The sequence below is a fragment of the Lissotriton vulgaris genome, chromosome 1_1, assembly GCF_964263255.1.
Source record: "Lissotriton vulgaris chromosome 1_1, aLisVul1.2, whole genome shotgun sequence".
NCBI classification, from domain to species: Eukaryota; Metazoa; Chordata; class Amphibia; order Caudata; family Salamandridae; genus Lissotriton; species Lissotriton vulgaris.
Genome location: NC_141685.1, coordinates 1,412,718,204 through 1,412,742,534, shown reverse-complemented (window position 1 = coordinate 1,412,742,534; position 24,331 = coordinate 1,412,718,204). Strand labels below are relative to the sequence as shown.

At 45.1% G+C, this 24,331-nt stretch overlaps 1 protein-coding gene across 1 annotated transcript in view; it reads right to left on the bottom strand.

Moving 5' to 3' along the window:
* The window catches only part of LOC147750618 (dihydrolipoyl dehydrogenase, mitochondrial-like), a 201,922-nt gene that overhangs the window by 141,165 nt on the left and 36,426 nt on the right, over nucleotides 1–24,331 (bottom strand). Inside the window, exons 3-4 of the mRNA XM_086967208.1 lie at nucleotides 23,940–24,019; nucleotides 8,675–8,743 (exon numbers count right to left, since the gene is read on the bottom strand). Coding sequence (XP_086823334.1) covers nucleotides 8,675–8,743; nucleotides 23,940–24,019 — 149 coding nt within the window. The remainder of the gene's footprint in view (nucleotides 1–8,674; nucleotides 8,744–23,939; nucleotides 24,020–24,331) is intronic.

Genomic DNA, 24,331 nt, shown 5'->3' with positions numbered 1-24,331 from the left:
TTGCTCCCATCCGAATACATTACAGCTTGGGTAAAGTAACACACTGACATGACTGCTTTACAGGGCTGATGCAACTGAGTTTTGTTAAAGAAATATTTTGTACTACCTGACAACTACATAATTTATCACTTTTGCAATTCCTTGCTTCATTCATTTGCATGAATTCGTGGCAATGCAGATTTGTTTTCCTTGACATTTCCTACCATGAAACAATTGGGTATTTATGAGATAAATATGTTTAAACAGCAACTTTGATAGACTTCTATTTTGCAGGTCCCAATTCCCTGAAAAATGCCAAAGGAATGTTTCCTAATTTTTTTATACATGTAAAATGTTTTGCATCAGTCAAAAAAAAGACAAATTAAATTCAAATGCTTTAATCATTTCCATCTGTCATGGTCTATCACAAAGGTTGTTTGCTTAAAAGAAAGATTTTTTTATATTAAGTGCATGAAATTGTGATGTGAATTAAATTTGCATTCAGAATGGCAAGGTTCAAACAGATGCATAACTTAGATGCAACTTTCTGAACCTTTTGTATGTGACTTATTAAGGTGTAAAGTAGGTTTTAGAATTAATTTAAACCGCAACATAAATGACCCAGGTTGTAAATAGGACAGATTGTGGGTATACCTGGAGCAGATTTCTTCAAACAGTAGTTCTCCAGCTATTGGCAAGTAGCTCTTCTGTGTGCACCCCAGCCTATGAAAACGGAACACCTTAACTGTCTGAATAGGTATATTTATGCAAGAACTGTGTATTTGAAGATGTTTGAAGAAAATGGTTGAATTTTCAATATATATATTTGGAGCTGATTTTTTATTGTTGAATAATGCTGTGAGATTTATTAATTTTCTTACTTTCATACCAGTGGCATTGAAGCTATGGCATGCACAGGGTATCCAATAATGTAATCGTGTCTGATGTGATCACTTACAGCGCTAATAATAATGGTGGCTCACAATGATTTTCTTTGAACATCGGTAGCTCTTATTATACCAAGGGTTGGACTCCCCTGATCTGGAGGGACAAACTTGTTGCTAATGTATAAATGGTCTGCTATTTTATGGATTTAGTAGGCTCATCAAGGACCAAGAGAACAATCTAATAGTAGTGATGATGTATTCATGCAGATTAAAAGATGTGATTAAGTGAGCCACTTTACCATCTCCAAAGGGAGGAAGACATGAAATGTAATGTCTCAATCACAAGTGACAACAGTGATTATTATAAGGAATAGAAAGGAAAATGCTATTTACCCAGTAGTCATCTGTTCTTGGCTTATAAAGCTGTAGATTCATATGCGTTAGCATAGATCGCCATCTGGTGTTGGGCCCGGATGTTTGCACTTTGTTTTTCTTTGAAGAAGTCTTTGTATTCACGAGGTAGGGGACTCCTCCTTTTGGTGATAGTGCGCATGGGCATCTATCCTTAGACTGTGTTGCCATAAAGGGTGATGATGGAGTTAGGAAGAGTAGTAAAGAGATGTCCATGTAAAATGTATCTAAGTAAGATATTACTGCAACATATAGGAGGTACCTGGGAAGGCGGGTGGGTGCATATGAATCTACAGCTTTATATGCCAAGAACAGATGCATACTGGGTAAGTAGCATTTTCCGTTCGAGGCATATGAGCTGTAGATCATATGCGTTAGCATAGACTTTACAGCAGTTATCTTCCAAGCGGTGGCTAACCTGTATCTGTTGCAGTGGTTTGAAATAGTGTTCTTAAAAATGGCTGGCCCACACTAGCTTGTTGTTTTGCAAACACATCGACACAATGTGTTTGGTGAATGTGTGTGGTGTAGACCATGTTGCAGCCTTGCAGATATCAACTAAGGGTATTTTCCCTAAGAATGCCATAGAAGCCCCTAGTTTGCGTGTAGAGTGCGCTCTAGGGGGAATTGTTGAGGTGCATTTAGCTTTAAGGTAGCACAATTGAATGCACTTAACTATCCATCGTGCAATACCTGCTTTTGAAATGGGATTGCCTTTATGTGGTGGGGAAAAAGCAACAAAGAGTTGTTTAGTTTTCCTAAAAGATTTGGTACTTTCAATGTGATAAAGAAGCACTTTTTTCACATCTAATGTGTGAAGAGTACGTTCTGCTACTGAGCCTGGTTGAGGAAAAAACACAGGTAATTCAACAGACTGGTTGAGATGAAAAGCAGAAATTACTTTGGGTAGGAATTTTGGATTAGTCCCAAGAACCACTTTAATGTGGTGAATTTGTAAAAATGGTTCTTGTATGGTTAGTGTCTGGAGCGCACCAACTCTTCTAAGAGATGTGATGGCTATAAGGAAGGCTACCTTCCAAGTTAGAAACTGTAGTTGGCATTTGTGCAAAGGCTCAAATGGCGGGCCCATGAGTCTTGTAAGGACTATATTAAGATTCCACACGAGAGAAGGTGGAAGTCTAGGAGGAATGATTCTTTTGAGTCCTTCCATAAAGGCGTTGATAGCAGGTACACAAAACAAGGACAAGTGTTGTCTGTTTTGTAGGTAAGCTGATATTGCAACAAGATGCAGTCTTATTGATATTTATGCTAAGTTAGCTTGTTGTAGGTGTAACAGATAGCAAATGATGTTTTGAATTGAAGCATTAAGTGGACTGATTTCGTTATTACAATAAATTACAAATTGTTTCCATTTTGCTGCGTAGCATGCTCTTGTGGTAGGGCATCTAGCCTCTTTAATGACGTTCATGCAGTCTGGTGGGAGATTAATGTAGCCAAACTCTATGATTTCAGGTGCCAGATTGCAAGATTGAGTTGAGTGGGATCTGGATGCCTCATCTCTCCATGGTTCTGAGTGAGAAGCTTGGGGGAGAGGGGTAGTTTTTAATGAGGAACTACTGATCGTTCCAACAGTGTTGTGAACCATGGTTGTCGAGACCATGTGGGAGCAACTAGGAGCATTGGGTGGGAACGTTGTTTGAGCTTCCGAACCAGTAATGGAATTAGTGGGAGAGGTGGAAAAGCGTAAGCAAATATCCCGGACCAATTGATCCATAGCACATTGCCTTTGGACAATGGGTGTGGATACCTGGATGCGAAGTTTGGCCATTTTACGTTGAGTGTGTGTTGAACAGATCTATGTCTAGGTAGCCCCACACTTGGAAAAAGGGGGGAAGAACTTGAGGGTGTAGTTCCCATTCGTGGATCTGTGGTCTTTGACGACTGAGCAGATCTACAATTTGGGCGATGTTCTGCTAGAAGATATCATTTTTGAGATATGGCCCATCTCCATATGCTTTGAGCTAGGTGTGAGCTGTATAGAGTGTCTCTCTCCCTGTTTTTGTATGTAGCCCATCGCTGTCATGTTGTCTGTACGAACTAGGACAGCTTTGCCTACTAGACGTATATGAAAAGCTTTCAGTGCTAGAAAAATTGCTAGCTGTTCCAGATTGTTTAAGTGGAGTCGTTTTTGTTGCATAGTCCACATGCCCTGAATGGTAGGTTTTTGAAGATTAACTCCCCAACTGGTGAGGGATGCGTCTGCTGTGAGCACTATCTGTGGAACCGGGTCGATGAATGGCCGCCCTTTGGAAAGATTTTGTATATTCCACCACTGCAGAGAGCGGTGAGTGCGGCCGTCCACCAACACCAGATCGGTTAACTGACCTTGAGCCTGGTTCCACTGACGTGCTAAGCATTCTTGTAGGGGGCGTATGTGGAGTCATGCGTAAGGAACGATTAGAATGCAAGATGCCATCATTCCGATGAGTTTCATGAACACTCGAGCTGGTAATGAGTGTTTGGGCTGAAATTGTGATATTAGAGTTTGTATGTTGCGTATTCCAACATAGTTGGGGTATGCTAGAGCCTTGCAAGTGTCTATTGTGGCTCCCGGGTATGCTTGCATGTTGGAAATTCAACACGCAGAACTGATTACAGTGCGCGTTCTTTTCGGTGGCGAATAGATCTAACTCAGGCTCTCCCCACTGCAGAAAGAGACCTTGCGCCACGTCAGAGTTCAGACGCCATTCGTGATCCATCAAGCACCGGCAGCTGAGTTTGTCCGCCCTGGCGTTTAGAGAACCTGCCAGGTGTTGAACCACCAAGGTAATGCCTTGATGTTCCAGGCATGTCCAGAGGCGCAGAGCTCCTGACAGAGTCCACAACCCAACCCCACCCTGCCCAGTTTGTTGCAATACCACATGGCGGTGGTGTTGTCTGTGAACACCTGCACAACACTTCCCCGGACAGAGGGAAGGAATGACTTCAGTGCAAGTCGGATCGCCCGAAGCTCCAAAAGGTGGATATGGAGCCGGGACTCCACCGGAGACTAGAGGCCTCTGATCTCCGCCTCTCCCAAGTGGCCGCCCCATCCCAGGAGGGACGCATTCATCACCACTGTGTCCTCCGGTTGGGGAAGGGAGAGGGATCTGTCATTGACCCAATCGCGATTCGTGAGCCACCACTGCAACTGTCGTGCAGTGCCCTCCGAGATCTGGACATGATTGGACAGGTTGCCCTGATGCTGTGCCTCCTTGAACTTTAGGTCCCACTGCAGGGCCCGCATATGCCACCTGGCATGTTGCACTAGCAGGATGCAGGAGGCCATCAGGCCCAGGAGCCTGAGGGTCATCCTGATTGAAACCCGGGATAGAGGCTGAAAGATCGGAATCATAGCCTGAATATCCCAGACTCGCTGCTCGGGAGGATAAACCCAAAACCACGTCGAATTCAGAACCGCTCCGATGAAGGGGAGCTTCTGATAGGGACTCAGGTGCAACTTCGGCATGTTGGAGAACCCCAGCAAACGCAGGAGGTCGGCCGTAGTCTGAAGGTGGGTGACAACTGCTGCCTGGGGTGAGCCCGCCTTCAACAACCAGTCATCGAGGTAGGGGAAGACTGACACCCCTGACCTGCGCAGATGACCAGCGACCACCACCATCCCTTTCGTGAACACCAGAGGGGCACTGGTAAGGCCGAAGGGGAGCACGGCAAACTGAAAATGCTCCTGACCGACCGTGAACCGCAGGTAACGCCGGTGGGCCGGCAGGACGGCAATGTGAAAATATGCGTCCTGCAAGTCCAATGCTACCATTCAGTCTCCAGGGTCGAGGGCAGCCAAGACCTGAGCCAGAGTCAACATTTTGAACTTCTACTTCTGGAGGAAGTGATTGACGTTCCTGAGGTCCAAGATGGGGTGCAAGCCCCCTTTGTCCTTTTTGGGGACCAGAAAGTAGTGGGAATAACAACCAGGTCCTACTTCTGGAACAGGGACACGCTTGATGGCCCCCTTGGCCAAGAGGGCCATGACTTCCTGTTGCAGAAGCGTGAAGTGATCCCCCGAAATGTGGTGGAACTGAGGTGGCATTGCTAGGGGGCTAGACTCGAAGGGGAGGGAGTAACCCCTCCGGACGATTTGTAGCACCCACCTGTCGGAAGTGACTGAACGCCAGTGGAGAAGGTGATGCCGAATCCTGCCGCCCACTGGCGTCGGGTGCACCCCAAACCTCGGAAGGCTTTGAGGCGGATGCTGCGAGAGCGGAGGTGGACTGACCCGCACGCTGGCCCCCAGTTCCGCCATGGCGGCCACCACAGCCCCGCTGAGTTGGGTTATGCGCAGGCTTCTGACTGAACAAGCTGGCCACGAAAGGAACGAAAAGTAGACGTTGCCGGGCGTAAGGTGGAGAGACCCAAGGACTTGGCCGTAGCCGGAGAGTCCTTGAAACGCTCCAGCGCACTGTCTGCCTTATCGCCAAACAGGCGAGCACCATCATAAGGCATGTCCATGAGGGAACTCTGGACGTTCCCCGAAAACCCAGTAGACCGGAGCCAGGTATGGCGACGCAGGTGACAGTAGTGGAGATCGCTCTCCTTAAAGAATCCACGGTGTCCAGCCCACACCGAATGGCAAACTTCGTGGCATCCTTCCCCTCCGCAACAGCTTGGGAAAGTATAGCCCAAACCTCTCCCGGGCACTGGGGCAGTGTCTGCACCACTGTGTCCCACACAGCGAGAAAGTAGACGCCCATGAGGCAGCAGTGTTGACAGACCGCAGACCAAAGCTGGCAGAGGAAAATAACTTCTTGCCAAACTGCTCGAGCTTTTTCGATTCCTTATCCGGCGGGGAGGTAGGGAGCGCACTTTGGGAAGTGGAGAACTGAATGACCTGGCTCTCCGGAGTCGGATGATTTGTCAGAAAGGCTGGGTCACCCGGTGCCGGGCGATGACGCCCGGCCACATTCTTAGGCACAGGAACCCCCGTGGCTGGCCTAGACCAGGTGTCCATCAAAACATCCGACAAGGCCTCATTAAACGGGAACAGAGGTTCCATAGAACTTGCCGCCGGCTGAAGAACCTCAGTAAGGAGGTTGGTCTTGTGAGTGACATTAGGCAGATCAAGGTCAAGGGCCTCAGCTGCTCTACAAAGCACCACAGTATATGTGGCGCCTTCCTCCATGACAGCGGAGGAGACATAAATCCAGGTTCGGAGGAGAGGTCAAGGACATCTGCGTCCTCCGCCCACTCATGTTCATACTTGCACTGCCGTACACGAGGGCCCTCCGACTCCTCCCAGTCACCCCCCTCCTCCACAACTCGTGGCACAGGTGGCAGCGGTGGGGGAGGCACAGGGGAAAACAAATGCTCCACGTCCCAATTAGGGTCCCATACCGGAGCAAAATTGCCCAGAAATTCGGGCAAGGGCGGAGGTGGGACGAACGGAGCCCATGGCGGCGCTGGGAAGGAGCCCATGGCAGCGCCAGAGCCGCAGGAAGACCTTGCGGCGCTGGAGCTGCCGGCAGAGGAGCCTGTGGCAAGCAAGGGCCCTCAATAGGGACCACGGGGCCCGAAGGAGCGCCAGCGAGAGCCCTAGCCCTGAAAAGGCGGTCCATGGCGGCAAGAAACTCTTGCACCTGGGCCGGAGTCGCCAACTGAACCGGATAAAGCGGGTAGGCTGCAGGACTCCTAGGCTCCAATGGAGCCATAGGGGAAGGACCCCTGGCCCCCTTGTCCGCGTCTGGAGACCGACGGGGGACGTCAGAGCGAACACGCTTCTTCGACTTTTTCTTGTGACGCCGCTTACCCGATTCCGAGGGTGAAGACTTTGACCCCGAGGAGCGATGATGATGGCTCCGCGGTCAGTCCTTCGAGCGACCCCTGGACCTCGAACAGCGCGGAGACGACTGCCTGGCCTCCAGGAGCTTTCGGAACCGCACCCGCAAAGCCTTCGGAGCCATGGCCAGACAGGGAGTCATGGTCGCTCTCCAGACAGTAGCCATGGGGGTTGGCCACCGACATTGTACGGCGACAGGGCCAGCAGGGTTTAAACCAAGGCATCCCTACGTGGCATCAGGAGTCAAGACTCAAAAGAAGTAGAGACAAAAGTCTCAAAAAGTTAGTCAAAAAGTGACTAGGGTACGTGCGCTTGCTGGCACGGAAAAAGAAAGAACCGACGTCAGCGCGCATGGGTGGCACCTAAGTAGTCTCTGTGACTTCATCTCGGAGCCGCACGATGCCACCTACCGACGCGCAGGGGTACTGCTGACGAAAAACTTTCCGGATCCAGTCTGACACCTGGGGATATTCTAAGGTAAGGAATCTATCACCAACGCGTCTCTTTCAGATCTTCAGCACATTTTAAAATTATTTGACAGAGTACTTTATCTTTCAGTTTCCCAGCAGCCCTGCTCTACTTTCACTTGTCACTTATTTTTATTTTTTAAACTTGTATTTTTTTTTAATGATATTTTCTACAGTTACTCACTGCCTCTGCGCTAGGCGGCACTTAAACAATAGTAAACAATTACAACTATGTTTAAAGCATGGCCATGTGTCTCTTTTCATGCATTCACTCCTCTGGTTCACCCAGCGTGCTAGTATTAGTACTACTGCTTTTTCTCCCCAAAAAAACAGTTGCCCGTTTTCAGCCAACTAACAATATCTATCAACTAACTTACTAAACCTGCAGCAATCTAGCTTTCATAAATGTAACTCTCCTGCAACAGCTGTTGCTAATGTCTCCAACTATCGCCATATTCACCCACCACAATTAGCTCTTCTCCAAACTGCTTCTTCTTGACCTCTTGAAAACAAATAACACAGTCAATTACTCAACAGTGCTCCCGATTCTTGAGTTACTAGGTGCCAAACGGATTCTCCTCTTAAGTCACCAACTACTGTGCTGCAGGCTTGTGGTGCAGCTCAACCTTAACCTCCTACTTATCAGCCATTTTATTCTGCAAGTTTGTTTTGAAATCTTTTTTTGGGGAAAGCTCAGTATTCCCCACTTTCCCGTTCACTCCATTATTTTTGCTAACTCACTTTCAGTTTATATTCTGGACATATACTTTCTGCATGGTCCAACTCCAAGTAGTAGTTCATTACTCTCCGGCTGACAGTATATTTCCTAAGAAAGCCCTCTAAGGATACAGACTGGTTGCTGGCAGAGCTTTACAAAAAGCAGAAAATAAAATGAATAAATAACTTTGTTGTGTCTGGACAAGAAACCAAAAGGGGGGCAGGTGGAGTGGCTGTGGCTAGTAGGGAAAATAAACTGGTGTGTGGAACCAAACTCAAATCCTATTTGTCACATTTGTGGACTGCCTGTATAATTGAAGGGTTTTACACAAAATCACATTTTGCTCTACTTGAAAAACACATTAAAGTCTAGGAGATCTCATTCTACATAAAAAGTGAGTAAAACGTGTCAGTCTGCTCACCTTGGAGGGAATACAACCAACGTTAAGGCACGTTCCACCCAGTGTTTCATTTTTTTCTACACAGACAGTCTATAAATGGAAAAAATAATAAAGATACATTACATGCAAATCAATTCAGACATATTGTAAGTGAGAGAGCGCAATTTGAATGAAAAGTATATCCGTACCATATTTACAAGCATATCGCATAAAGTTAGAAGTTGTAACGTGAAGTAGCACTTGTAGCGTAAAGTTAGCCGATGTAACTTACGTAATAGGAAATGTATCTGTATTCACTTTAAGATGCATTAGAAAGACCGTATATATAGTGGTCTAATATAGAAACGTGTAAATGCTTAAAGAACAGTAGAACGTGCTAAACTGAATATACGTATGTAATCATTAGACGGAGAAAGCGGTAAAATGTAAAGCAAAGAAATGTGCAGACTATATAGCACTGTGTAAGAAACGAGACTATAACGTTGTATTTTATGTAACATGAATTCAAGTATAATCAATAGTTTGCTAATTTGATTATATATATATATATATGTGTGTTAAAAGTCATACTGTGTAGAAGAGTTTGTAGGAATGTTAGAATAGTGTGGTCATATGTGATTTTAACCTAACGGACCAAGGGTTCGCAAGAGTGTAGTCCGCTGCATGTAATTTAGTGGGCTCACAGGAATAGGGGATAGCCTTGATCTGTACGTGCAAGCCAAGAGTCAAAGGTCTTGTTAAATTTAAAGTGACAATGCTGGACGAAGTTTATGGCTTAAGTGAGATAAGGGACGCTTGGAATTTGGGGTCTTGTTACGAAGTGACTGTTCTCAGGACCAAAAGAGGTTACGATCACAACACGAATGAATGGAACTCTGTTGAGGTGATAGACTTTGCTCTGAAAGTGTCAACTGGAATGTCATGAGGTTACCAGCAAGATGACGAAGATGGCGCCTAAGAAGCAAGGTCAACTTAACGGACGACGCGAAGAGATGAAGCTATAGAAAAACCCAGAATGAGATCACGTGAAATGTGTACGTGGTGGGCGTCAAAGGGGCGTTCCACCCATACTGTGATTTTGTATTTAGGGACAGCACCCCGGGGAGAAGATAGAGCAGATGGCCTGAGCGCAGAACAGAAGATCAGAAAGCAGAGCGCAAGGGAGCAAGAGAGCAGTAGGCCGAGGACCCTTAGAGAGCGGATGGGTAGGCAGAAAGGGTACTGTTTCTCGACATAGAATTCCATCAGAGACTAAGAGAGTTTGAACTTCTTTGGAAGTCAAACTGCTGACACCTTTTTAGGTAAAGGACTTGCGAAGTAGGGATGTCACTTAGCATAGAGTAGGGACAGATTTAACTTGTTTTTTCTTCTTTTAGATGACGCAACAGATCCACTTTGTATCTATGTTATTCAATTTGTTGATTCTGGAATTGGTTTTAATCGTTTTCTTTTGTAGACTGAGATTCTTTAGGGAATTTATGTTCCTTTTAGTTCCTGTATACTTGTTGAATCTTATCCTGAGAGGATTGTATATGCAATTAACTCTGATTTTATATTAAACTTTTAAACTTTATCAGTCGTAAGTGGTTCTTCAGAGTTGCGTCAGTTTATGGGGTTGATTTAAACTTATGTGGGTTTGTCTTTTACTCAATGACAGTCAATAATCGATCCAAAATTGGAAGAATGAGATAGGTATCTAGGTGATCAGAAAAGGTATCAAAATCTCATTCCCCGCAGTTGGTAGCAGAGGATGGTTGGCTTCTTGAGGAAGGCAACCTAGGTCAGGTCTAGATTACCCCAAGGTCCCTAGTCATCGACGACCAGAAGAAGAATCCCTGCCGAAGAAGGTGCTGACGGTGCGAGAGAGAAAAGCAGCAGAGTCGGTCGAGAGTGAGTATAAGGGTCATGCGTTGCCAGATTGCGGTGTTTTGTGTTGTACCTGTGTTGTAATGTCAAGCGGAGTTGAATGCCTGTAGTGTGATTGAGGGAAGGTTGTGAGCGCGCGCAACCGGATAAAATCTTAAGTCCAAGGAAGGGCTTAAGTGGTTCGGGTGTATCGAACACCCAGAGTAATTGTCTACCATTGTAAAGGGGGTCATGAGGTACCATTGATCGCCCGCAGGACCGATGATAGGGGGAATGTCTGAGTGAGTGTATGAGTAACGGACGCTGGTCGGACGTTTACTGTGTGTAAGTAACCTATCAGATAAGGCGAGCGTCTGAACGTGAGAGGAAAGACGTCTCGTCAGTTGAGGTGACAATTACAGTTAGACTGTGGACGTACAGTCAAGAAAAGTGATCGCTTGGTCGGAAGTAGTCATTTTTCGGCGTATGAATGAAAACGCATGCAAGACCGTGAGACGAGTTGAGAAAGGAGGGGAACTGCTGCAGAGGGGACAAGTGACGTCAGCGTAGAGCCGCGCTGGGATTGGTTGGTCAGCGTAGAACCGCGCTGGGATAGGCTGGTCAGCGAGAGCCGCGCAGGGATTGGTGGTTTGTCATCGGGAAGTAAATAAGGAAGAAAATTAAGGAAAATCGTAGATTTTTGAAAATGAAGTGTTTTAAGCGTTTAAGGGCGATCTTTAAGAAAGATAGAGGAAGCTCGTATGCAGGGGAAGAAGCCCCACCAGAAGGCACACCAGCTTATTATATGGCTGTGAATGTAGGGTTACACTCAATACTATGGATCTCTGAGTGGAGTAAGCTAACAGAAGGAAATGAGGAACTGACGTTCCCTAGATACGGGGCGTTTAGGTTAGAAGCATTGAATCAACTGAAAGCGGTAATGCTAGCAACGAGACCTCTACCGAGGCCAACACAGTTCGAAGCCCTTAGTGCATGGTTCAGGGCGGCACACGACAAGAGCGTGAATAGGCGCCAGGAAAGAGTAAGACGATCGGTAAAAGCAGTGCAGGATGCTAAATGGGACGATGAAGCTAAAAAGTGGAGGGTGCAAAAAATAGAAGCAGATAAATTGTATACAGTGCTAGAGGCTACGGGAGGAAAGAAACCTCTAGAAGAAGATGAGGATAGCGAGCCGGATGAGGATCTGATAGAGAGGCTATTATTAGATAGACCACCACCGTATAACAGAGAAGCCGAAAGTCCAGAACTACAGCAAGGGGACGGGGCTAGGTGGGGGGGAATATAAACCGCTCCCAGTAACAGAGTGGGATCCCAAGAAAGGTGAGGAAGTACCTCAATCTAGTCCCGTACAGAGAGTAGTAGGAAGATTCGTGGTCCAGAAGGTGCCAGAAACGGAGTGCGCAAGGTCGTATCAACTGCCAGATGCTCTACAAGTACCTGTTACCATAGGTCCTATAGTGTCAATCTACAACCCGGAGGGAGCCCAGCAGGAGGAACAGGCACAATGGGACAGGGAAAGGGCAGAGATGGAAAGTAGGAATAATACGATCAATTCCCAAAGGCAGTTGTTAGGACCAAGGAGTCGGAGTACCCCATTGGATCCAGTAACGGGTCCCTGGATAAAACAGGGGGGTCAGAGAGGACAGATGGATCTGAGGGGACCGAAACCAAAAACCTTTAAGGAATTAAGGGAGTATTTGAAAGAATGGGACGCTGCCGAAGAGACTCAGAATAAAAGAATAGAAACAGAAGCAGAATGGAGAGATCAGGATAACAGGATCCTCTCTCACTGCGGAGCTGGCGAAAGCAGCCCGGAGTGGGAGGGAGGGAGTCAAGGAAGCAAAGGAGATACTTGCCATACCATCGGTGGCAATAGACAATTATGTGAAGACAAGAGTACAGGATGTGGGGGAGTGCCTCGCCTCATCCTTAGTGAGGGAGAACGAAAGACGCAGGAGTACCGAAATAGTTTCAGGTGCACTCACCATGCCCCGGACGAAAATGTGCGACATTGGAGTCACGAGGGTATGGGGAGTCGCGAAGGGTCTCGCCATGCATCCGGTGATCACGGACGGGATCGCGGGAACATGGAGGGCCGTGAAGGACCTTTCCGTTTATTGAGTGACACCAGACAGCAAGGGAATAGCAGTGATTTAGAACAGAACGGAGGATCCTATCTCGCATCTAGAGAGGCCGAGCTAAAAAGACAGGATGCAGTGATGGGGAATAGAAAACTGTTCCACCATACCCCAAGGGCAGATGGGAAAGCTTGGGACCTAGAGAGGTGGGAACAAAGAGAAGCAAGGAGGACGCCTCATAACTCACCTGTGCCCAGACGTAGGACTCGTAGTGGGGGTGAGAGGGATGTAAACGAACCACCTAGGAGTGAGGTACTGAGAGCTGAGATAAAAGCAAAACGGCTCGATGTAATGAGTTTAAAATCAGATTTGGATGAAATAATAGACGGCACATTGCCAATGGAAAGGATAGAGCTGTATGATCAGGATGAAATACTGTTTATATCTAAGGACGTTACTCGGAAAGCGAGGTCAGTTCATGAAAAATTATCTGAGTTGGCAGACAGGTATATGATAGACTTATCACGAACTAAAGCTTTACAGGGTAACCATAGGTTAAACTGCACGGATCAGGATCTAGATGAGCGTAGGACGATTGGGCTGAAAGTACACATAAAGGAACTGATCTCGAGTATCAGATTGTGGAGGAATTTGGATAAATGGGAGGAAAGATGGTCCAAGAGGGGATCCGTCAGAAGGAGTACACTTGCGAGGTCCCCGGATGGAGAGCTAATGCGAATGGAAGCTTTCCCTTTGCGAGAAATCGCGAACGGAAGCTACGTGCATGCGCCCTGGAGTAGGGGAGATTTAGCTGCATTTACCAATTCTTTCCCAAAGTTAAGGGAGAACCCCGTCGAGTGGTACAAACAGGTAGAGAGGTTCGTGAAGATCTCTAAGGTGCTGTGGGTCGACTTGAACACCCTGTTTGATATTGTAGTACCTGGAGATTTGTGGACGGCATGCAAACTTAGTGTCGAATGGCCCACTTGTGAACCCACGAGGGATGCCCGGACGAATGGTCCATCAGAGAGAGTCATGGAAAAGTACGAGAGGGTAATTGCATGGTTAAAAGAGAAGGTGCCGTTGCAGGACATAGACTGGGTTAAGATAGATCGAACAACTCAGGAACCTAAAGAGACCGTTCACGAGTTCTATGAGAGATTGTTGAAAGCATTCAAACAGTACAGTGGATTGGATGTGATGCATCCCAAAGACATAGGACAGTTTGTGTCAAAGTTTGTCCTGGGATTGCGACCAGACATAAGCTTAATGATTCAACAGCATTTGATTTGTTGGCAAAACAAACCTTTAGATGAGATTCTGAGGTATGCGAGGTACTGTAGCGATGAAATAGATTCGAAAGCAAAGAAACTTAAGGAGAAGCTGATGTTGGTACAGATGCAGTCAGCTGGAAAGGGTGGACAGCGGCAACAGGGAACAGGAACCCTAGGGAAGAAACAGAATAATCAAAGCAGAGATGAGGAAGAAAAACTGAGACCTAGGGTAGATATCGCGACACTGAAAAAGACAACGAGGTGCCATCAGTGTAATGAGGTAGGACACTGGAGACGCGAGTGTCCCTATAATGTCGAGACGGGGGAAATAGAACAGGAGGAGGATGAGGTTCAAACCAGCATGGTAAAGGGAACAGCAGTCCCGAAGGGAAAGTTTATCAAAGGGGGGACTCAGACTCCTCGAGCCCCGTTCCCTCAACCGCCTCGGATTACAAATGGAGGGAAAACCTATAGACAACTGCCACTGTTCGTAGGAGGAGAAGAATGCTACTACGTTGATCCTCTTACGGGGCAACGAGTGAATAGGGAAGAAGACTGTACCCTAGGAGCAGCCCTGGAAGTAGACCAGAGAGGACCATACGTAGAAGCTGAGGTGGCTGGATGTCCTACGACCTTTTTGGTGGATACGGGGGCCACTCGATCCACTTTGAGATCGGCGGTAGTCCCAGGTCTGCCAATGTCGGGAGAGACGATTCAGGTGGTAGGAGTCGCAAATAAGAGAATGACGAATCCTCTGACAGAACCAGTGTCATTGAAGATAGGAAATTACAGTGATGAACATCAGTTTGTGATTTGTGATTCTAGCCCTGTGTGTCTGCTAGGAAGAGATCTGTTGTGTAAACTAAATTGCACAATATATTGCACACCTGAAGGAGTAGAAGTGCAGACTAACGATGATGATGCCGATTTTAAGGTTGTAAACTCGCAGGAATGCGTGGAACTATATCCTACCCTAACGGTGGAGGAGCTTCCACAGGACTTGAAGGAGACAGTGTCAGCTGAGGTGTGGGATTTTACTGGAGAAGAAATAGGACTGATCAAAGGGGTAGAACCGGTAAAGATCATGGTAAAACCCAATGCCGAGTATCCAAGAACACCACAATATAAGTTGACACCGGAGACAATAGCAGGAATAAAGCCTGTGATCGAATTCATGATTAGACAGGGAATACTGAAGGAGATCGTGGGAAGTCCATGTAACTCCCCGATTATGGGTTTGCAGAAGCCTAGTGGGAAATACAGAATAGTGCAGGACCTTCGAAAGATTAATAATATCGTTGTTTCATGTTGTCCAGTGGTACCGAATCCATCAGTGATATTGTTCCAGATACTGTTCCAAGCTGAATGGTTCACAGTGATAGACTTGTGCCAGGCTTTCTTTTCGATCCCTTTAGATGAGGAAAGCCAGTATCTGTTCGCTTTTAAGCTGGAAAATCGCGTTTTAACATGGTGTCGTATTCCCCAGGGGTATACAGAAAGCCCATCGATTTTTAACCAGCTGCTGAAGAAAAATCTTGAAAGTCTAGTACTGCCCATGAATTCGGTTCTGGTCCAGTACATAGACGAGCTGCTTGTCGCGTCAGAAACTGAGGAAGCTTGCAAAGTAGACACCATCACCTTACTAAATCACTTGGCCGAGAACGGACACAAGGTGTCTCCAAGTAAATTGCAGTATTGTCTGACCGAAGTGCAATACTTGGGCCATAGGATTGAAAAGGGAAAACGGAAGGTGTCTCCAGACAGAATAGAGGCGATCATGAAAATGAACGCGCCTAAAACACAAAGAGAAGTCAGGATGTTTCTAGGCATGGTTGGTTATTGTCGGCAGTGGATAGCCAACTTTTCACTGAAGGCAAAACCTTTACAAAAACTGACGCACAAGGGGGTGAGTGATCCGGTGCCATGGGACAAAGATTGTTTGATGGCATTTTTGCAGCTGAGGGAGGACTTGTGTCGTGCCCCGGCTTTGGGAATGCCTGATTACCAAAAACCATTCTTGCTTTACTGCTGCGAAAGGGAAGGTTGTGCTTTAGCAGTTTTGGCCCAGATACACGGAAATGCGCGTAGACCAGTTGCGTATTTTTCGGCTACATTAGATCCAGTAGCCGCAGCGTTGCCCGGATGTCTCAAATCCGTTGCTGCAACGGGTGTCAGCATTGAAAGATGTGAAAATGTGGTAATGGGACATCAGTTAGTGGTGTACGTACCGCATTCTGTGGAATTGTTAATGACCAGGACCAAGACTCAGCATTTGACGAATAGCAGGCTCACACGCTATGAGCAAGTCATATTGGCTGCTGAGAATGTGACCCTAAAAAGATGCTCTGTCTTGAATCCTGCTACTTTGATGCCACTTCCTAATGATATTGATGATGAAATCTGTACAGATCATGACTGCCTTGATGTGACTGAACTATGCACCAAACCAAGACCAGATATCGTAGATGAGCCATTGACAGACCCCGATGAAATATTTTTTGTTGATGGTTCATGCATAAGAGATGATATCGGTCAGCTGAGAGCAGCTTATGCAGTTTGTACAATTACCAGAGTTGTGGAAGCCGCCTGCCTGGAAGGAGTACATTCCGCTCAGGTAGCTGAAATCATTGCTTTGACCCGTGCTTGTTTGGCAGGCAACAAAATTCGAGTCACCATATACACCGATAGCCAGTATGGTTTCGGGGTAGTTCACGACTACGGGCAGTTGTGGTCTCAAAGAGCTTACATGACCTCCTCGGGTTCTCCTATTAGGAATGGAGAATTCGTGAGATTATTGTTAGAAGCGTTACAAGGTCCAGAAGCTATAGCGGTTGTCAAATGCGCCGCGCACACAAAGAATACAGATTTTGTGTCACAAGGAAACCGATACGCAGACGAAGTTGCACGTTATTGTGCGGAACAGGGGTATTCTCACACAAATGTAGAAGTGGGGGGAATACAGGAAAGAACTGAGTTGACTATGTTGTTAGACACTGTAGACACGTGGGACGAATTGAAGTGTGTTCAGGAAAATGCACCAGATGTTGAGAAAAAAGCATGGGAAACAGCTGGGTGTACCAAAAGTGAGATGAATTTTTGGATTTCTGCAGATGGGAGAGCAGTTTTACCAAACGAACTTGTTAGTCCAATGGCAAGGAGATTGCATGGACCAGCACACATAGGAAGAGATGCTATGGTGAGAGTATTCAGACAAACGTGGTACAATCCGAAGTTTAGAGTAGCGGCAGAAGCAGTATGTCAGCGTTGTGCAATCTGTCAGCAACTAAACGTAGGAAAACACCAGTCACATTGAGTCACATAGGGAGGTCTGGGGGGCCTTTCAATAGAATGCAGCTGGATTTCATTGAAATGCCCAAGTGCAATCGACTCAGATACGTCTTAGTGATTGTCTGTATATTTTCCAGATGGGTTGAAGCTTACCCTACACGTAGGTGCGATACACTTACAGTAGCAAAATTGTTGCTTAGAGAGTTGATACCGAGGTTTGGGGTGCCAGCCTCTTTGGAATCGGACAGAGGAACTCATTTCAACAGCGAAATAGTGAAGATGCTATGTTCAGCTTTAAGCATCGACCAGAAGCTCCACTGTAGTTATCGACCAGAAGCTTCGGGGATTGTAGAACAAATCAACAGTACGATAAAATCCAGACTTGCCAAAGTTTGTTCATCGACATCTCTGAGTTGGCCTGATGCACTTCCATTGGTCCTTATGAGCATACGTAGCACACCCGATAGGAGGACAGGTCTCTCTCCACACGAGGTGCTAATGGGGAGAGCTATGAGATTGCCATCGGTTCCGACTGCAGCATTGTTGAACATCACAGACGATTTGATCTTGGACTACTGCAAGGGACTATCTGATGCCATTCATTCTGTGTCCCTCCAGGTCCAGGCTGCAGAGGTTCCATCAGCACAAGACTTGTGCCATGACCTGTGTCCGGGGGACTGGGTCCTGGTGAAGAAGCATGTCAGGAAGAACTGTCTAGACGTGCGTTGGCGTGGACCATTCCAAGTCATACTAGTTACAAACACTGCAGTAAAGTGTGGAGGCTTGCCCAACTGGATACACGCCTCACACACCCGAAGAGTTCCAGCACCTCTGGAAGAAACAGCTCCTCTCTCGGATGAAAATCCAGCGGAAAGCGGAGAAGCCACAGAGAGGGAAAGTCAAGCTGTAGAGGTGATCGAAGAGGCTGAGCCTGTGTCGGAACAGGCTGACGACGGTCAGGACACCAGTGAGACCGAAATTGCCTCGGAAGAAGAAAACAGCTGGGAGTTCGAGTCAGACACCGAACAAGCTGTAAGTGATCAAGAGACGAGTCCAAGAACAAGGAGCAGGAGGACAAGGAATGGAGAAGCTAGTTGGCCGGAAAGAAGGAGAAGGTCAACCTTGAGAGCAAATCCAGAGAGCACCCTTGTGCCGATCTCTGAAGATTCGGAACTAGACGAAGAAGCTACGGATTCAGGCTCTGAGAGTCCGAGAAGATCAAGAAGGGTACGTGTGCCCTGCAAGAGGTACGCCACCCCTGAATGGACTTATCTAGCAGATGTCTTGGGGACAGAGATCTGGGAGAGTGAGAGAAGTGCAAGTGATCAATCTCGATCCAATTGTGGCAGTGGAGATATGGATGTTGACGCCCGGAATCGAGACTGAGGGGTTATTGACTTTCACACTTCCCGTTCCCCTTTACCTAAGTCGGATCAAAGATCTAGTGCTGAATCGATTAGAGTTTCCGACTTTTGGTCATCAAATACCAGCACAAGAAGAAAAGGTCATTCGTTTAGAACTATTGGAATATGTTATGCATAAAGACTTTTTAAGCTATAAAGAAGAAGATAACCTAGCGCCGAGTGGAAAGAAGAATAAAATTAGGGATTACATTTAGACGACGGAGAAGGGTTAGGGTTGTCTGTTGCTAAAGATAAAGGACATTGTTGTGAAAAAGAGACTTTTGTTGCTTAAGAGCGCTTCACAGACTGAGAAATCAAAGAAAGCAAAACAAAGACCTGAAAAAGAAAACTTTTCCTCGAAAAAGAAAGAGCTACGCTGTTTTGATAACATGGAGAATGGCAACCCAAATCGAAAAGCCAAATGCATAATAGGTACACTAATAGCAGTAGTAATTTTTCTCATTATTACAGTAGTTACCACATCATACATGGTAGGACATGCAAGCGTAAAGGAGGCAACAGATGTAAAGCCTGTAACGACTTTGAAACCTGCTCTTGTTGGGAAGAAGGAGGAGAGCAATGTAATTCTTGAAAAGGCGTTACTGACAGATGAAGCTCGTAGGTTACACGTAGACGAGTCGCAGGGAAATTTTAGATCAAATGCATATGCCAAGCTATTATATGAGTATATTGATGCCATGGAGGCCAAAGATTGTTATGTTTGCATACAATTGCCGTCTTCCGTAGATGAAGGCATCAGATATCATCATCTCCCACTGACTTATGGGATAACATGTAGTTTATTGCTTAGTATATTTTATGGTAGAGAAGGGTTCGAGTACTACTTTTCAAATTATGATTCGGTACTGCCTGAAGTCCCGAATTATAAGCAAATGAATAAGTGGGACTATCACAAAAAGGAAGATAGATTAGCAAAATTCTTTCTTCCTTGGGATACATTAGATACTTCATATGCACGCCGAAACAATCTGACTTGCAAAGTGTCAGAGATTGAGAAGAAGTTTATTGGACAGGTAGATGACCGGTACAGAAGGCAGAAGATTCTAAAAATGTCAGGACAGTGGAAAACTGATTGGACCGAAGAAGAAAAAGCACACAAAAAGAAGGGTAGCAATGGTCCAATAGCTTTGGATAGAACGCAGAAAGGGAAGTTATGTTTAACTCGAAGCAAGACATATTATGAGAGTGTATTTGTAGGTGAAGTAAATTGCGAACATGCTTTTAGGTTAGAGTATTATACGAAAGATTTTATGAAAGGGATGCAAGGGATTCCTAATGTATATTTTGTATGTGGAAGAAATGCCTATGTAAAACTGCCTGACAATTGGTATGGTTCGTGTTATTTGGCAATTGTTTTCCCCAAAATATATCATGCAAAGGATTTAGAGATCATAGAAGGAAAGACTTCGAGAAGAGCGAAAAGGGAAGTAGGAGATGCTGAAGTAGTTGGAGACATATTTGGAGCAATGTTTCCTCTTTTAGGTTTAATACTTAATGATGTTAAGATCAGGAGACTAGCTACAGTTGTGGATAGATTGTCTGCTAGTACTGCAAGGTCATTGATGTTAGTAGAAGGAGAGATGCAGTCGATTAGGGCAATGGTTCTTCAGAACCGTCTTGCTTTAGATGTTCTGCTAGCGAAAGAGGGCGGAGTTTGCAAGGCTTTGAAGGTCCAGGAATGTTGTACTTACATTCCAGACAATTCAAAACCACTTGAGAAAGTCATACGGAACATTACAGAGATACATCAAGAAATCGAAGATTTAACAAAAGTAAATGTTTGGGAGAAAGTAGGTCATGGAATGGGAAAGGTTGGAGATTGGTTTGCCAATCTTGGTAAAAGCGTTATTTGGTACATATTGAAACCTGTTTTAATAATATTAATTTGCATAATCACATTGTTGGGTTTAGTGAGACTGTACAAGTGGTATAGGACAAACCGGTTACAAAGGTCCATGAGAGAGCAAGAAAGGAGATTAGCTGCTTTACAAGATCAACAGTATAAAAGTTTAAGAGCTCTCGAAACGATAAAAAGAGGGAACCTTGTAACTAGTTCTGTGTAAAGTGTCATTCAAATTGAAATTAGTGATGACCCCTAGAGGTCAAAGGGGGGAACTGAGAGAGCGCAATTTGAATGAAAAGTATATCCGTACCATATTTACAAGCATATCGCATAAAGTTAGAAGTTGTAACGTGAAGTAGCACTTGTAGCGTAAAGTTAGCCGATGTAACTTACGTAATAGGAAATGTATCTGTATTCACTTTAGGATGCATTAGAAAGACCGTATATATAGTGGTCTAATATAGAAACGTGTAAATGCTTAAAGAACAGTAGAACGTGCTAAACTGAATATACGTATGTAATCATTAGACGGAGAAAGCGGTAAAATGTAAAGCAAAGAAATGTGCAGACTATATAGCACTGTGTAAGAAACGAGAGTATAACGTTGTATTTTATGTAACATGAATTCAAGTATAATCAATAGTTTGCTAATTTGATTATATATGTGTGTGTTAAAAGTCATACTGTGTAGAAGAGTTTGTAGGAATGTTAGAATAGTGTGGTCATATGTGATTTTAACCTAACGGACCAAGGGTTCGCAAGAGTGTAGTCCGCTGCATGTAATTTAGTGGGCTCACAGGAATAGGGGATAGCCTTGATCTGTACGTGCAAGCCAAGAGTCAAAGGTCTTGTTAAATTTAAAGTGACAATGCTGGACGAAGTTTATGGCTTAAGTGAGATAAGGGACGCTTGGAATTTGGGGTCTTGTTACGAAGTGACTGTTCTCAGGACCAAAAGAGGTTACGATCACAACACGAATGAATGGAACTCTGTTGAGGTGATAGACTTTGCTCTGAAAGTGTCAACTGGAATGTCATGAGGTTACCAGCAAGATGACGAAGATGGCGCCTAAGAAGCAAGGTCAACTTAACGGATGACGCGAAGAGATGAAGCTATGGAAAAACCCAGAATGAGATCACGTGAAATGTGTACGTGGTGGGCGTCAAAGGGGCGTTCCACCCATACTGTGATTTTGTATTAAGGGACAGCACCCCGGGGAGAAGATAGAGCAGATGGCCTGAGCGCAGAACAGAAGATCAGAAAGCAGAGCACAAGGGAGCAAGAGAGCAGTAGGCCGAGGACCCTTAGAGAGCGGATGGGTAGGCAGAAAGGGTACTGTTTCTCGACATAGAATTCCATCAGAGACTAAGAGAGTTTGAACTTCTTTGGAAGTCAAACTGCTGACACCTTTTTAGGTAAAGGACTTGCGAAGTAGGGATGTCACTTAGCATAGAGTAGGGACAGATTTAACTTGTTTTTTCTTCTTTTAGATGAAGTAACAGATCCACTTTGTATCTATGTTATTCAATTTGTTGATTCTGGAATTGGTTTTAATCGTTTTCTTTTGTAGACTGAGATTCTTTAGGGAATTTATGTTCCTTTTAGTTCCTGTATACTTGTTGAATCTTATCCTGAGAGGATTGTATATGCAATTAACTCTGATTTTATATTAAACTTTTAAACTTTATCAGTCGTAAGTGGTTCTTCAGAGTTGTGTCAGTTTATGGGGTTGATTTAAACTTATGTGGGTTTGTCTTTTACTCAATGACAGTCAATAATCGATCCAAAATTGGAAGAATGAGATAGGTATCTAGGTGATCAGAAAAGGTATCAAAATCTCATTCCCCGCATAAGCAAGCTCTTACTATTTAAAGGGGCCGACAGTAGGAAGGAAACAAATTTTCTTGGGACAGGGACAACTAGGTTCACCGAAGAACGTCTCCATTCAGGGCTTCAACATCATTTAAATTTCAAGGATTTTCCAGAGATCCCCAAAGTAGTCCTATTCCTCAAAATCGGAAACTAATAGTGATAAAAGGGGAATCACTGGTTGCTCAGATTCTGAGATCTGTAATGCAAGAAGGTAAGAATCTGCTCCGGGAACACACTGAGGTTTCCAATCTGTGAGCTGCATTTCATGATTGCATGAGCAAAGGGTCCAAGGCACGGAAAACAAATACAGAAGATGCAGTGGTGGCCCAGAGGAAAAAAAGATCAACTGTGATGGTGGGTCATGACTACAGAATAGCTCAAGTGATGGCTACAAGGAGTACAGGAGGCAACAAAGGAGAAGGTAGCTAGCTCTCTTGGGAGTAATCCCCTAGTGTACAGAAATCACCTGCTGTATAGGAGCCATAAGAAGTCTTGCAATGGAGATTGCAAAAGTGGCTCCAGAGTGGGAAAACCCTTACAGACACCTACCATCCAGAGACATCAGTGGATAAAGGATGGATCACACAATTTCGAATGGAGAAGGCCATTCAAGGTGTACAGTTCCCATGTGGGTAGATAAACATTTTGAAGAAGAAAATAGTGGCTTACTTGTAGTGGAACACACTAGATGGAAGAGACAGGACTAACCCTTGGGCTGCCTGCTACTTCTCATCCTACATTGTGGGGAGGAGATGGCCAGTAAGGACCAGTGGTTGAAGGATTAGTGATATGTATAGATATCTCTGGCTGGGAGTACTGCATGCAACTTCACTAAGTTCTCCGCTCAGTGGCAGGACATTCCCATATTGGGTGGAGGCACTCTGTTTGGCCAGAGCGAGGAATATGAACTTGTGGTTCTTAATCATCTGGTTTGGTGGAGTACAGTGGAATAATCAGTTGATATGTCAGACAAGAGCAATCAGAAATAACTTGGTGTAAAAAGAAGTGTTCTGCTATCTCAAAGGCCCAGATCAGAAACCAATTCAGTTTAAACCCTGCAAAGAGACAGAAATCCAACGTGAGATCTTGAATATTTACTGTCTGCATTTCTGTAAGCCACTTCTACAGAGAATGCCTAATATTTAAACCCGATATACTGTCAGACGAAACTCAGATGTACAGCCCAAAGTAACACATGAAGAAAAATGTATAAAAAATACATCAACAATATGAAAGATACACAAGGCAAGATTAAGACCGATACCAGAGGTAAATATTAGGAACTATACATGACAATGGATGAGGAAATGGTAGGACATGGACTTTAAGGCGGCTCAAAAGACAGTGGAAGACAGCACTAAGAATAGGAGGATAAAAATAAGAAATTAAGGCTACTGCTGGTCATTCTTGCTGTTCAATTTGCACACAGAACATAATCAAACAAGTAGAATAGATCAATAAACATGCAGTACATTTTACAGAGCAGCCACAGACCAGAGAAGCACACTATGCAGAAGACAGGGCATCAAACATCCTAGGGAACATTTTAACCAACTGTTCTATGGCAGTGTTATTGCCATCGCTTTGCTCTGAAACAAGCAGCCCAGAAACTGTGCACTACGAGCATGGCAAAAACGTTACCTGGAAGCCCAGTTGCGCTGCTTTGATGGCAGCGACATATCCTCCTGGCCCAGATCCAATGACGGTCACATCAGCATCCACTTGAAAAAAAGAAAAAACTGAAGTTTAATAATTCTGGAAGTAACTAAACATTAACTCAGACTTAAAAGTGCCCACCGAGCAAGATAAGAAGTCTGATACAACTGCATTGGAGCTATTTACAAGGTACGTTTCTAACTTGCATTTCAGACACATTACAAGTAACTCAATTCATAAGCCTTTTTTCTCATACCGTTCACGGATCACAGTGGTCACATATCATTAAGCTATGGATAGCAAAGGGAGGGACATTGTATTTCTATGGAAATAAACAGCCTTAAACAGAGATAATGCCAGTCATTGTTTCACATTTT